The following is a 13,448-nucleotide window of genomic DNA, read 5'->3' as shown; positions in this document are numbered from 1 at the left end:
ACCTGTCAGCAGGATTGTGCTTAGTAAACCACTGTCAGGTGGGCGCCGTTACACTGAGTAAAATGATACCTTTGGTGATGAAATCCATCCAGTGGTTATTTTATAATCTTTACTTTCCGTTCTGCCATAATGATATGCATGTAACCTCATTATGTATTCATGTATGCCTATCTGTGCCTTGTGATAGGTCGCGTGCTTTGTCACCTGCCTATTGTTTTAAATACTATGTATTTTCTGTTCAAAAGTGAAAATTTACATCCCCAAATATGGCTGCCGCGGCCTGCGCATGCTCAGTAGCAGCTTTTGGTTGCCAAGAGATGCTATTGGTGGGCACCATTTTGCTTCATTTTTAACATCACAGGTTTCCTTTAACAAATTTTAATTGTACATTGCTGCAGAATATATTGGCGCTATATAAATAAAATGCTTAACAATGAAAATGATTTAAGTTGACCAGTGATACAGTCGTGGTCTGCAAGTTGTCCATGCTTGACTTTTTGGCCTATAGTTGGACAAAAAGATTTTTCTTCAAACGAGTGATTTTAATTTTGAAATAATATTGCCAGAAATATTGCCCTGTGTGACTGAATATGCTGAGTGTTTGAGCGCCTGCATACAATGGTATGGGACTGAATCAGACACTCGGTCGTTATGTTTTGTGAACAGAAGTAATCAAGCATGTCCGTGACTGGAAGACCCATCTGGTGAGATACCTGGTGGACCGCTCATCCACGACTCAGCGGACCCAGCCTACCATCTGATAAGAAGTGACTTCAGTAAAAGGACTCGCAAACCATACAACAGCTTCTGTTAATACTTTATTAGTGTTACCAGTATTCCAGCTTCTCAGTTAAACAAAAACAATGAAAAAAAAAAAAAGATAATGTTCCTTTCAACCCAATAAAATAGCTGTAACATTCTGTTTTGCCCTTTGCTCAAGAGAAGGAAAAAAAATGACAAAAGAAAAAAAAAATGGTGAAAATAGCATTCATAAAACAATGCACAAAACAATTACTGTACATGATATGCACAATTCATATTAAAACAGTTATAGTCATGACATATGCAATATAAATATTTGCCAAGGACACACTGTAAGAGAACCTGGAGTGACAACTAAGACTTATAAAACAAGTCCTTAACGTGTACCCATAATCTATACTCTGTGGCGGCAGACCTTTGTATCAGGGAGTCAAAACTCATGAGACTTCAGCCTATCAGCCCGCTAAGAACTAGGGGCCCATCATAGTATTCTCTGCTCCGTCCTGGTGCAGCCCAGAAATGGCAGGTAATAGCGCTACGCAGCAATAAGGAATGTATCTCCTAACATCATTGAATCAAATCCACTCTGTGGTTAGGTTTTGCAGTCATTTCACGCACCGAAGCAGCAGTTTTCATGTAGAAACCTATTAGACTTCCTACTTTTTATTTTAGGATTAAAAAAAAAAAAAAAAAAAAATCAAGCGACTGGTAAAATGATCCAAATGATATGCAATTCAGGAGAGTTTAGACAGCCTCCTGCAACTGTGCGGAGTCCTCAAAGATATGAGAAAATGAACCAAGTGCTGTTCCCATAGAAAACTAAAAAAAAAAAGGGCAAGGTAATGGGACTGCAATACCAAATCCGGCCAATAAACAAGTGTGGCGCGGTTTTTGGAAAAAAATAATAACCACTTAACATTTAATTTCACCCCACATCTAACCAGATAATTAGGTCAATAAATAAGCAACTATATGTAAATATTGGGAATTAGTCAGACAAGACTAGCTGGTCTGCCACTTGATTTAACTAGGATAAAAACACAGGATGTACATTTTTACCAGGGTAAAACAACAAATGATAACCTGTAAACACGCATGATGTATCCGTTTTAGTTTTGGAGCCAAGGGGTTGTCTACTTCTTAAATGGGTAAAAAATTAGTAAAACAAGCAACTTACTACTTAACAAAAATCATCTCCGTTCTTAAGAAATGGATTTTTAATTTATAGTTTACTGCTCATTGCCTAGGTTTCTGGCCACTTCTGCAGTCTATCAGAGATGGTCGGTTTCCTAGGAAATAAGCGTGTGCTTGTAAGTTGTTTGCTATAGAGTTGCAAATGCAGCTTTGAGGATGGGCAGATCGCTGGATCCAGCCAGTTGCAAAACTGCCTCTGCTTGCAGCATGTGAGAGAACAGTTCAGTTGTGTGACTATGCTTCTAGTGTAAACTATTAATCTTCAGGAGCGCACCGCCTCCAGCAATCAGGAAGACAGGAGGCAAGGGAGCAGTGTGCTCCTGATGAAAGATGATTAGACAACCCCTTTCAAGATTTAATGTTGTGCCATTCCTCTGCTATTCCATTTAGAAATGTTTATATAAATGAGACAATTAGGTATTAACATTTCTCTTCTTAATGGGGCGTCTCCAGACACTCTTGTACAATCAGTGCTAACGTTGTCAGCTTGTGTAGGCACACACCTGACTGACAGGGGTTATAGTAACACAGTTGTTAATTTATTCATAGACCTCCAGGAAGACAAGAGAACTCCGATTTAAGAAAAGATGCCCCCAAATTTTTATTTTATTGGAAATGTAAATGTTAATGACCAAAAAAATCCTCCTTAACAATAAAATACAAAAAAGCCCATTATTCAGCCAATTCTTTGGTACTTTAAAGACACACACACACGCACCTCTCAAAATACTACAATACATTTTTCAACAATTCCTTACCATGCTTTTGCAGCCATCACTACTTGTGTCCCCCACTTTTTTTTTTTTTTTAAGAGGACGCGTCACTTGCCATAAATATGAATTATTTTTTTACCTGCTGTTCTCCTGAATGGATTGTTTTTCTTTTTTCCTGTGCCGGTCTGTTCCTAAGATATGGCTCCCTGCATGTAAATCTAGTCTACCAAGTGGCTGTGGTCCTCAAGAAGACTCCAACACAGGAGGGTTGAGGACCATACCCTCTTGTCTACAAAAGACTAGATTAAAATACAGGAAAAAGAAGGCATCAACGGAAAGAAGGAACGGAAAGGTGTAAAACGGAAAAAAACAAAAACACCAAGTTGTAGAGAATTACGTATTTTTGGCAAGTGACAAGTCCTCGTTAAGGGTGTACTCAGATGTCCGTACAAGTCAGTCCGCGATTGGACCGGAATGCACGAACTGGCCGCCGGTCTCCCGACCGAAGAGTGACAGCTTCATAGAAATATACGACGCTGTCACTCTCAGGTTGGGAGAACCCCGGGCAGTCAGTACTCTGCGCTTCAATCTTGGACTGATTTGTACAGATTTCTGAATACATCCCAACTAATTATATTAAACATTTATTTTCAGTATATCAATAAAAGAAAGAAGAAATAGACAAAGCACCAGCAAAAACGAGCAGTAAATCTAAATAGGAGATGCAACAAGTAGTAATTTCATCTAGTAAAGGTATACGCAAGATCTGTAGATGAATGTCGTCTAGAATACAAATTAGATATAAATAATAAGTACTCTTACTATAAGAAGTACCCATGATGATATGCACGTAAACAGTTATGGGGGGGACGGAGAAAGCTTCAGGGCGGAAATGGTAAGGAATTGTAAAATAGAAGGTAGCCACACACGCGCACACTCGGCTGTACCTACATCTGTTCTTTGCTGTCGCCAGAGATCTCCGGAAACAACAGAGCCGTGTTTAGTTTCAAAACAGGTCGCATGCAGGGAGAGACCCGTCACCCAAGGGCAGCGGTCGGGGAGAAAAGTCGGGGGACACCACCAGTCTGACTAGTCTCCTGTGCGGCTTGGTTCCCAGGGGCTTGTAAAGTATGGTTATTATTTTCTGAAATGCTGCAATGTTTCAGAGTTGCACATACCTGGCTGAGAAGAGCCATTTTACAAAATAGTTATAGAAGAGGTTTTCTCTAACATTTCATTTATTTCTAGGTAGCACTTCCTTTAGAAAACCAAATGAAAAAGGAGCCCTAGACGCTGCAATATGGAGGGGACGTGGGGAGGATCTTAACAGGGTATTCGAGAAAAAGATTTACAAAGTACCCAGACTTAGTACTGAAAATATTGCACATTATTAAAAAATAATAAAAAAATAAAGCTACATCTTTCTGTTTTTAAAACCTGGTGCACAAAATTACAGCATCACAAATGTTGAGGTTTATCGAACATCACAACTCTTGAGCTAACGAGTATCTACTACAGTTATCTTGATTTAAAAAAACATTAAGGCTAAAAAAAAGTGCATTTGCTTTGGACAATGGCACAATACATGTACAGCGATGATCTGAAGGCCCAGACACGAGAGCGCTCCAATAATTCCAGGTTGTACAATCAATTTGCAGGATTTTATAAGGGTAAAATGAGGATTAAAGGCAGAACTAGATTATGAACCGCTTCACAGTCTGGTACAGCAGATATTGAGCAGCAGAGTCACAAACTAATGACAAATACCTAATTCAAGACAAAAAATAATAAACCGATATTTGTTTTACTTCCACCGGAACGTGTCTCACATAGAAAATGTAGACTGACACTCTGCGGGTTAATGTGCAACGGCAGCGTCATATAGAAATAGATCAGAATGATCTGCCAGATAGTGAAGGACTCACCACCGCTATATAGAAGTTATCATAACCGGTCTATCAGCCCAGAATAGGTAACAACATCAAGCTAATAGCCCGCGTTATATTATCAAGTGCTGCAGAGAGAGGGGGCTGCAGAAAGGGACAAAATGACCTTACCAGCTGATCTGAATAGGACTTACAGTTTTTTAGTCTAAGATGAAAAGTCTGCAATCACTCCATGTAACTGCAGACTCGTGACAGTGTGCACAGTCACAATTCTCCATAGCAGTAGGAAATTTGCATACTTGCAGTCACATGCCGACTAGTCTCATCCAATTTATCTCAACAGGAGAGAATTGAGAAGTCAGATAAGACTAGTCTGCACATGACCGCAAGTAAGCAAATCACATACATATGGTAACGTGACCGCCCACTCACATGGGGTAGAGAGGGGAATCGTGACAGTGTGCACAATGTCACGATTCGGCAGTCTGTAGACTGCAGACCTTTTCTTAGACCAGAAAATCCCTTTAAGTTTATACGTGCATTTATTTTCATTAAAACTGAAATATTGATAGTTAGGAATAATCTGTGTGACATCTAACTAGAGGATAAAAGAAAAATCTCAACCCGAGTTACTCACAGACCTCAGAGCACAATATGCTTAACTGAAGAAAGTGCAAGACCACTGCAGCCCATCACTGTAGTGCTTGCAGTTCTGAATAAAGGGGTTCTCTAATAAAAAAATGTCTTTCACGCTGGTGGGCTCTTGAAGGCCTGTCATGTAATACTACATTTCAGCTACAGCATCCATTAAGGAAAAATATGTCGCAAACAGCAATTCTCCGGCAAAGTTAGCTGCATATGGTGGGGGTGGGGAGGGAGGGAACCTGGGTCACCATGAAGCTTCTATCTGAAAAGACCTAGGCTCTGATTCATCAAAATGTTTTCACTTTGAAAAGTCATAAAATTGTGACACTTGGCATTTTGACGCAAGGTTATGACAGCTCCACTAAAGTGGGTTGAGTACGAGCAGGACGGGACGGTGTGAAGCCCGCCCAATTAATTCATCCAAAGTTGTGGATGAAGTAATGTTAGAAATGTTACTCCAGTCTCTGAATGGAATAACATTTCTGGCAAAGCGCACAAAGGTATACGCCAGTGATAAGAGGCGCCTAATTTATCAAGTAACCTGTGCCCAATTCATTGCGTGGTGTGTGCCTCTTCATGAATTAGACACATCTTACTCTCACATGCCAACCATGAAGAATGGTGTCTACAATGACTCGGGCCCATGGTCTTTGTGAGTCACTCTCTTTGAAGGGGTTGTCTCAATGTAACGCATTATCACTTATGATGAGTGTAAGTGCTCGTTACTAGAGTTTGCCTAGGGCGCTCGGGTATGAACCCAGTATCGTGGGCGCTCAAGTGTTAAGACAGCCACAAAACATGCCGGGATTGTCCGTGTTTGTCAGGCAATCCCCACATGTTTTTTGGCTGTCTAACAGCCATGAAACAAGCGGCTGCGGGGACTCAAACATGTCAATAGAGCACTCGCGATACTTGGTGCATACCCGAGCACCTTCGGCAAACTCGAGTAACGAGCACTTGCGCTCATCACACGTACTTTATATAAATTGCGAGCATGACCATACTCCAAGCAGGACCTGAGGTAGTATTGAGAACAGACTTGCAATAAAGCGGTACACTCTTCTCCCCAATGCTTCTCATGCAAAACCAGGTATCAAACTTTTATTTTAAATCCGTTAAAACCCCTTTTAAGAGACAAATTATGTAAGTATTTTGTAGGTAAAGTGTGAAAAGAATCTTTCAGATTTAAAACTTAAAAACTGGGGTAAGACATGTTAACCCCCACCCCAAAAAACCAACATGTTGATGTGTAAATCAATTCAGCAGCTTTACAAGTGAAAAGTGTGATATCGGTCATCTCAATAGAGCTATGGTTTTAGAATAACACAGGGCACCTGTGACCAAGAGAGATAAGACTGGCACTGCCATTGTGCTCACAAAAAAGCGACTATAAGACATCACCACCAATCACTTGTTGGGAGAGCGTTTATGCCAATATTCGGGATAACTAGACATGCAAGAAACGCACACTGGGTTCAGGATTTCAGGGTTACACCTCATTCAGCTAATACGTTACACAGATTGACCCTGTTTGAAGGGGGGGTTGTCTGATACGGAGTCATGATGTTACCTTCAGCAAGTGGTTGCCACCTCAATGTATTAATGCAAGGATAAAAATCTAAGACTGATTGCATATACGGGGGGGGGGGGAGAAAGTCAAAAACGGAAAAAAAAACCAAAAAAAACACCCTACTCCCCAGAGTAATGCAGATCTGCACATGTGGAGCATATAACGTTTGTCGCAAGACTCTAGTGATAATATCAAAAAGTTACAGGCCGCGTGAACCAATCTGTCTGCAGATACTCATTTCATGTATGACCCACTCTTGCCATTAGCTACATGGGAATGTATCTCCTAATCGGTGAAGCCAGGACCCCCGCCGCCATCATTGCACTATTCCCCAGCTTTAACTCAATCCTGTTGATCCTCCGGTGTAGCAATGTGTTTGTGCTTGATTTTAATGTAGAAAAATACAATCTGGCACTTATTCGACCACTGGAATGGTCCCTTCACGCTATCCTATGCCTGAATCCAGACGGTACCATCATCGCTGGTCCTGGTTCTTCAGAGTGATCCAAGTGCACCAATTTAAGACACAGTCCCGATTGATTGATAGTTGCACAGCAGGTAGGATGAGTAGAGCCACTCAGCTTATGGATGCATCAATAATCTATATGACACGATATGACTGGTGTGGAAACATCAGTAGCCATTTTTGAGCCCCGGAACATTATTCCCAAACCGCTATTCAGTTATTTCTGGCTAAAACACTGCAGAGTTTCTAGGGCGTATTCTGACCGGCCGGAGTGTCACCTTTTCTGTAAGGCAGGTGCATGATAAGATTGCGGTCTTTGTCTATATTTCCTCATTCGCTCCGACCTGGAGTGCAGTTTGTTAAAAAGCTCATGGAATTTGCATTGTGAAAATAAGGTTTCCAGAAAACCCTCTAAAAAAACATACGCAAGTCTCCTGTTCAGTTGGGTGTGCTGAAACATTTCAATGACCCGAAGGATTCCCTTTCTTGTTGTTTCTGCCCCAATGATGTGCTTCAGTTCATCTGAGGGGGGAAAAAAAAAAAGTGATTTATGAGATAACAGAATACTAAAAAAATATGCATAGGAATACACCGAATAACTGCGAGGCTGAAACGCCAGAAAATATCAGTATTCCAGCTATAATAAGATAAACTTGTAGGAAAATAATGTAATAATCATAAAATAATTGAAATGGGCTTTCCAACTACTAAAATAGTTTTCTATGGTCAGAAAAAAGCAAGAAAAAAAAAAAAAAAAAGCTGCAATATAGACACGAGTATGGTAGTCAAATACTAGCCGATCTGACAAAGTCACCATGGATGACACGTTATTGCAGTGGACAATGATGGCTGCCACAGTCCAATGATGTGTAATGTATCACTGTGCAGCAACGAATAAAGGAACATTTGTGGAATCAGGTTCTGTATGGAGCTGACGGTGAATCTGAAAGGCAGGTATAGTACGATTTTATTTTTCTCAATTATCTTACGGTGTAAACTTTTTTTTTTTTTTTACCCAGGTTGGTAAACTCACACTATATGATTTGTTAGAGGAGTTATTTCTGTGGTGCTCAGAACACTTGGCAAATGGCTTTTTACTTATTTAAATATTAAATTAATAACATTTTCATACTTGATCTGGATATCCAGACAAATCCGCTCGCACAAATGGGGTCCTTAAATTCTTTTGAGAATGAAATTGCCTGAATCCATCTGCAAATAGGTGGATAAACTAGTGTGGACTTTAAAGTATCCTGGGCCTCCTAGAGTGCTCCTCCTGGATCATAAACTGCCAAGCAAAACAGAAGATCTTCTTTGACGTCGTCACTACATTTGTCCATGCACTGGCAACTGTCTTTGCCGATAAGCAAACAGTCCCAGCTCCAAGCATTCTAGCTCCTCAGATCTGTCCTAAATACATGTCCTTGGAGATTTATATACTGTACCCTAATGAGACACATGGCAATAAACAATTCCAGGTAAGGCCTGACTACAGCCAGCGGTGATCGCAACATTGTACTGCACCCTGTGTTGGGGAATGCAGGGCATGATGTTTTTCTTTTTCAGATTGGTATACGTCTTTGCATAGCTCCAGAGTACAAGACATTTAAAAGACATCTTCTACCAATACAGACATACATGTCTTCATGTGTAAAGAACACGTCAAACTCTGGCCCCGCGAGGCAGATCTGGCCCTCAGGGTGATTACATTTAGCCTGCGACACCAGGGACTATGCGGGGCCCATTATTCTGTATGGAGGCCTATGCGTGTCCCATTATTCTGTATGGAGGCCTACGCGGGCTCCATTATTCTGTACGGAGGACTGTGTGGGGCCCATTAGTCTGTATGGAGGACTATGTGGGGCCCATTAGTCTGTATGGAGGACTATGTGGGGCCCATTAGTCTGTATGGAGGACTATGTGGGGCCCATTAGTCTGTATGGAGGACTATGTGGGGCCCATTAGTCTGTGCGAGGTCTATGTGGGGATTACAGTTGGGGCATCATACCGTGATGGGTTACCATCTTTTCCGCGTGGGTACAGTAGGTTCATCATACCGTGCGTGTGGAGGAATTCACTGTGGGGGTATCATACTGTGTTTGGGGGGCACTTGTTGGCATCATACTTAATTATCTGTATTATTTCTTAATTTAAGTTTTTTAGCCTTGGTTTTTACATATTTAAATTGGGTTGGTTATGTGCTTTTTCTTGCTCTTCCATTACATATTATTTCAGTATGTCCCATTTGTGATCATGTGCTAACTTTATTCCAAGATTTATTAAATTAAAATATACTTTGTTCATGGGACAAGCCCTTTTAGTTTTTTTTTTTTTTCATAAGAAAAGTTGCATCATTTGATAAAGAAAAACTCTCTCAATTACAGACATTTTTTTTTTAATTAATATCAAGGTTGGCCCTCAACTTTGCGCAAGTTTTTAATTTTAGCGCTCTGTGTATTTGAGTTTGACGTCCCTGGTCTAAAGGTTCGATTGTCTGGTGCTGTGTCCCCCAGAGATCGCTAGTGCAGGGGCTGGAAGGTCAGTATGTTTGGCTATCTTAGTAGAGCTGTGGACACAGGTCTGAATTGCAGGGAGGACAAAAGAGGCAATTGCCGTGGATCATCCATAGCCCAATACCCGGGGGAACAACCCTCTTCTACTTTGTTTGGTCTAAGTTCAGGGTTCTCACCAAATGAAAAGTACATCTAGAGGTTTTATTAACATCGCCCATACATTACTGTCAATCTAAATCAATAACTGTTAATGAAGAGAATGCCTGCGTCCTACACTTAGTGTGCATTACATTCCAGCATGCCTTACATTACCTGGCATAATTTCCAGCAGCTTCGTTTTTGCAGCAACTCTCGTACGCATTCGTATACTTCTGTCCCTGCGAGGAGCAGTCTCTGCCAATATCCCATTAGGCCAAAATGAGTCTCTGCAATCAATGCTTCAATTAGTCATGTATCCAAGTGTATCTAAAAGTATTTGTACCATGCACAGTAAGAAAATTCTTATGTAAGGAGCTTGAAATATACGATTACTACAAAGGTGCTAACATGATAAGGGAAGCTAAATATACAGTGGTTTAAAAATACAGAATAAGAATAAATGTAAGAATACCTTCATCATCATAGTAAATATACACACACACACGTTTATAGTTTTAGACCTGGCTTACCTAATATTATACATGTATATAGCTTTAGACCTGGCTTTCCTAATATTATTACATATGTACAGTACAGACCAAAAGTTTGGACACACCTTCTCATTTAAAGATTTTTCTGAAGGCATCAAAACTATGAATTAACACATGTGGAATTATATACTTAACAAAAGTGTGAAAACTGAAAATATGTCTTATATTATAGGTTCTTCAAATTAGCAACCTTTTGCTTTGATGACTGCTTTGCACACTCTTGGCATTCTCTTGATGAGCTTCAAGAGGTAGTCACCGGAAATGGTTTTCACTTCACAGGTGTGCCATGTCAGGTTTAATAAGTGGGATTTCTTGCCTTATAAATGGGGTTGGGGCCATCAGTTGTGTTGTGCAGAAGTCAGGTGGATACACAGCTGATAGTCCTACTGAATACACTGTTAGAATTCGTATTATGGCAAGAAAAAAGCAGCTAAGTAAAGGAAAACGAGTGGCCATTATTACTTTAAGAAATGAAGGTCAGTCAGTCCGAAAAATTGGGCAAACTTTGAAAGTGTCCCCAAGTGCAGTTGCAAAAACCATCAAGCGCTACAAAGAAACTGGCTCACATGAGGACCGCCCCAGGAAAGGAAGACCAAGAGTCACCTCTGCTTCTGAGGATAAGTTTATCCGAGTCACCAGCCTCAGAAATCGCAGGTTAACAGCAGCTCAGATTAGAGACCAGGTCAATGCCACACAGAGTTCTAGCAGCAGACACATCTCTTCAACAACTGTTAAGAGGAGACTTTGTGCAGCAGGCCTTCATGGTAAAATAGCTGCTAGGAAACCACTGCTAAGGACAGGCAACAAGCAGAAGAGACTTGTTTGGGCTAAAGAACACAAGGAATGGACATTAGACCAGTGGAAATCTGTGCTTTGGTCTGATGAATCCAAATTTGAGATCTTTGGTTCCAACTACCGTGTCTTTGTGCGACGCAGAAAAGGTGAACGGATGGACTCTACATGCCTGGTTCCCACCGTGAAGCATGAAGGAGGAGGTGTGATGGTGTGGGGGTGCTTTGCTGGTGACACTGTTGGGGATTTATTCATAATTGAAGGCATACTGAACCAGCATGGCTACCACAGCATCTTGCAGCGGCATGCTATTCCATCCGGTTTGCGTTTAGTTGGACCATCATTTATTTTTCAACAGGACAATGACCCCAAACACACCTCCAGGCTGTGTAAGGGCTATTTGACCCAGAAGGAGAGTGATGGGGTGCTACGCCAGATGACCTGGCCTCCACAGTCACCAGACCTGAACCCAATCGAGATGGTTTGGGGTGAGCTGGACCGCAGAGTGAAGGCAAAAGGGCCAACAAGTGCTAAGCATCTCTGGGAACTCCTTCAAGATTGTAGGAAGACCATTTCCGGTGACTACCTCTTGAAGCTCATCAAGAGAATGCCAAGAATGTGCAAAGCAGTCATCAAAGCAAAAGGTGGCTACTTTGAAGAACCTAGAATATAAGACATATTTTCAGTTGTTTCACACTTTTTTGTTAAGTATATAATTCCACATGTGTTAATTCATAGTTTTGATGCCTTCAGTGTGAATGTACAATTTTCATAGTCATGGAAATACAGAAAAATCTTTAAATGAGAAGGTGTGTCCAAACTTTTGGTCTGTACTGTATATAGCTTTAGACATGGCTTTCCTAATATTACATATGTATATAGCTTTAGACATGGCTTACCTAATACTATATATGTATCTAACTTTAGACATGGCTTACCTGAAGTGCTTGACATAATCTGCTACTTGGTCAGGTGAGGTCATGGACTCCACATGATCAACTATTTTTCTAGTAGCCAAGAGAAAAAACAAAAACAAGAAGGAATTCATGTGATGTCGCATCTGTATGGCCACTTTTACCATGAGGCAGGTCTTTGTCACAGAGCTGACCGACAACTCTCTCAGCAGACTTCTCCCCCCATTCACATGTTCTCAGAAATTGTAGAGTAAAAAGCCTCTGCCATACAACTATGGCAGCAGCTCATTTCCCAGAAAAACAAGACTGGGTGTTGAAATTTAACAGGCCTAAAAGAGATGAGCAAAAAAATAAAAAAAATTGCAGTACCCAGTTCAGACCTCTAGCGACTGACTGCAGATTTGCAGCAGCAGGACTCTGTAACAAAGGACTGGACCAGAGGTTGGAATTTGGGACTAAAGTCTTTGATCCTTCTGAGATCTAATATCATCTGTTTGGGACACAGAAGATGGTCAGGCCAACTTTCATCTCATGTGTATGGGGGCGTTGAGTTCACATCTATTGATGAAAAAAACATTTATTCTCATTTCTGAGGTCTCTCCCATAGAGTATGTACTAAGCATGTACCTGTTAATTGTGTCTCCATATGTTGCTCTAATGAGCTGCTGGAGAAGGCTGGTGATTTGTCTTCTTAACCACTGATTTCTTTCCTTCAGGTCAAAGACTTCATCCATGAGCAGAAGCATTACACGGAGAGGGATATTGTCATCAACCTGACAGAACGAGATTTATGGGATATCTCAGTTAAGATATTCAACTACGACTGTCCACAGTAGCTCATCTTATTAAAAGAAATTACAGGTAGAACATGGTTTCAATGAGTCCAATTAACCAATAGAAACTTTCCACAATCTTTAATTTACAGATTTTATTATTTTTTGAAATGTAGCAATAATAATAATCATAATCATCATGATACATTGCGGTATGTGACATCCTATTCTAGCGATGTCTGGTGTACAAAAATAAAAACAAGTTACATGAAATATTTGAAACAAAAAAACAAAACCAAAAGATCTCAGGGAATTCGCAGTGTCCACAGAAGACAACATGTACCGAAAAGATGGGAACTCTGAGCACCACGTGAGGCACCTGATCGTTTTACAGCCATGACGAACAATCCAAAGTACTTTAATACAAAGGCATTTATCAACGTGATGGTAGCAAAGGGATGTTTAGGAAGACACCCTGGAATGCTTTGATGTGACATATAAAAATTCACAGAGGAGGACAGGTGCAGATTT

The 13,448-nt window shown here is 40.7% G+C and overlaps 1 protein-coding gene across 2 annotated transcripts in view; it reads right to left on the bottom strand.

Moving 5' to 3' along the window:
- Positions 1–1,438: 1,438 nt before the first annotated feature.
- SNX13 (sorting nexin 13) overlaps positions 1,439–13,448 on the bottom strand; it is a 115,436-nt gene continuing 103,426 nt past the window's right edge. For both annotated transcript variants that reach the window (XM_073677847.1, XM_073677848.1), the window contains exons 23-26: positions 12,772–12,917; positions 12,169–12,237; positions 10,062–10,174; positions 1,439–7,758 (exon numbers count right to left, since the gene is read on the bottom strand). In XM_073677847.1, coding sequence (XP_073533948.1) covers positions 7,511–7,758; positions 10,062–10,174; positions 12,169–12,237; positions 12,772–12,917 — 576 coding nt within the window. In that variant the 3' untranslated portion in view covers positions 1,439–7,510. The remainder of the gene's footprint in view (positions 7,759–10,061; positions 10,175–12,168; positions 12,238–12,771; positions 12,918–13,448) is intronic.

This window comes from Phyllobates terribilis, unplaced genomic scaffold (assembly GCF_046119375.1).
Source record: "Phyllobates terribilis strain yellow unplaced genomic scaffold, ASM4611937v1 Scaffold_4__5_contigs__length_816908805, whole genome shotgun sequence".
Lineage (NCBI taxonomy): Eukaryota > Metazoa > Chordata > Amphibia > Anura > Dendrobatidae > Phyllobates > Phyllobates terribilis.
The sequence above is the reverse complement of the archived record's forward strand: the minus strand, read 5'-3'. Positions and strand labels throughout refer to the sequence as shown.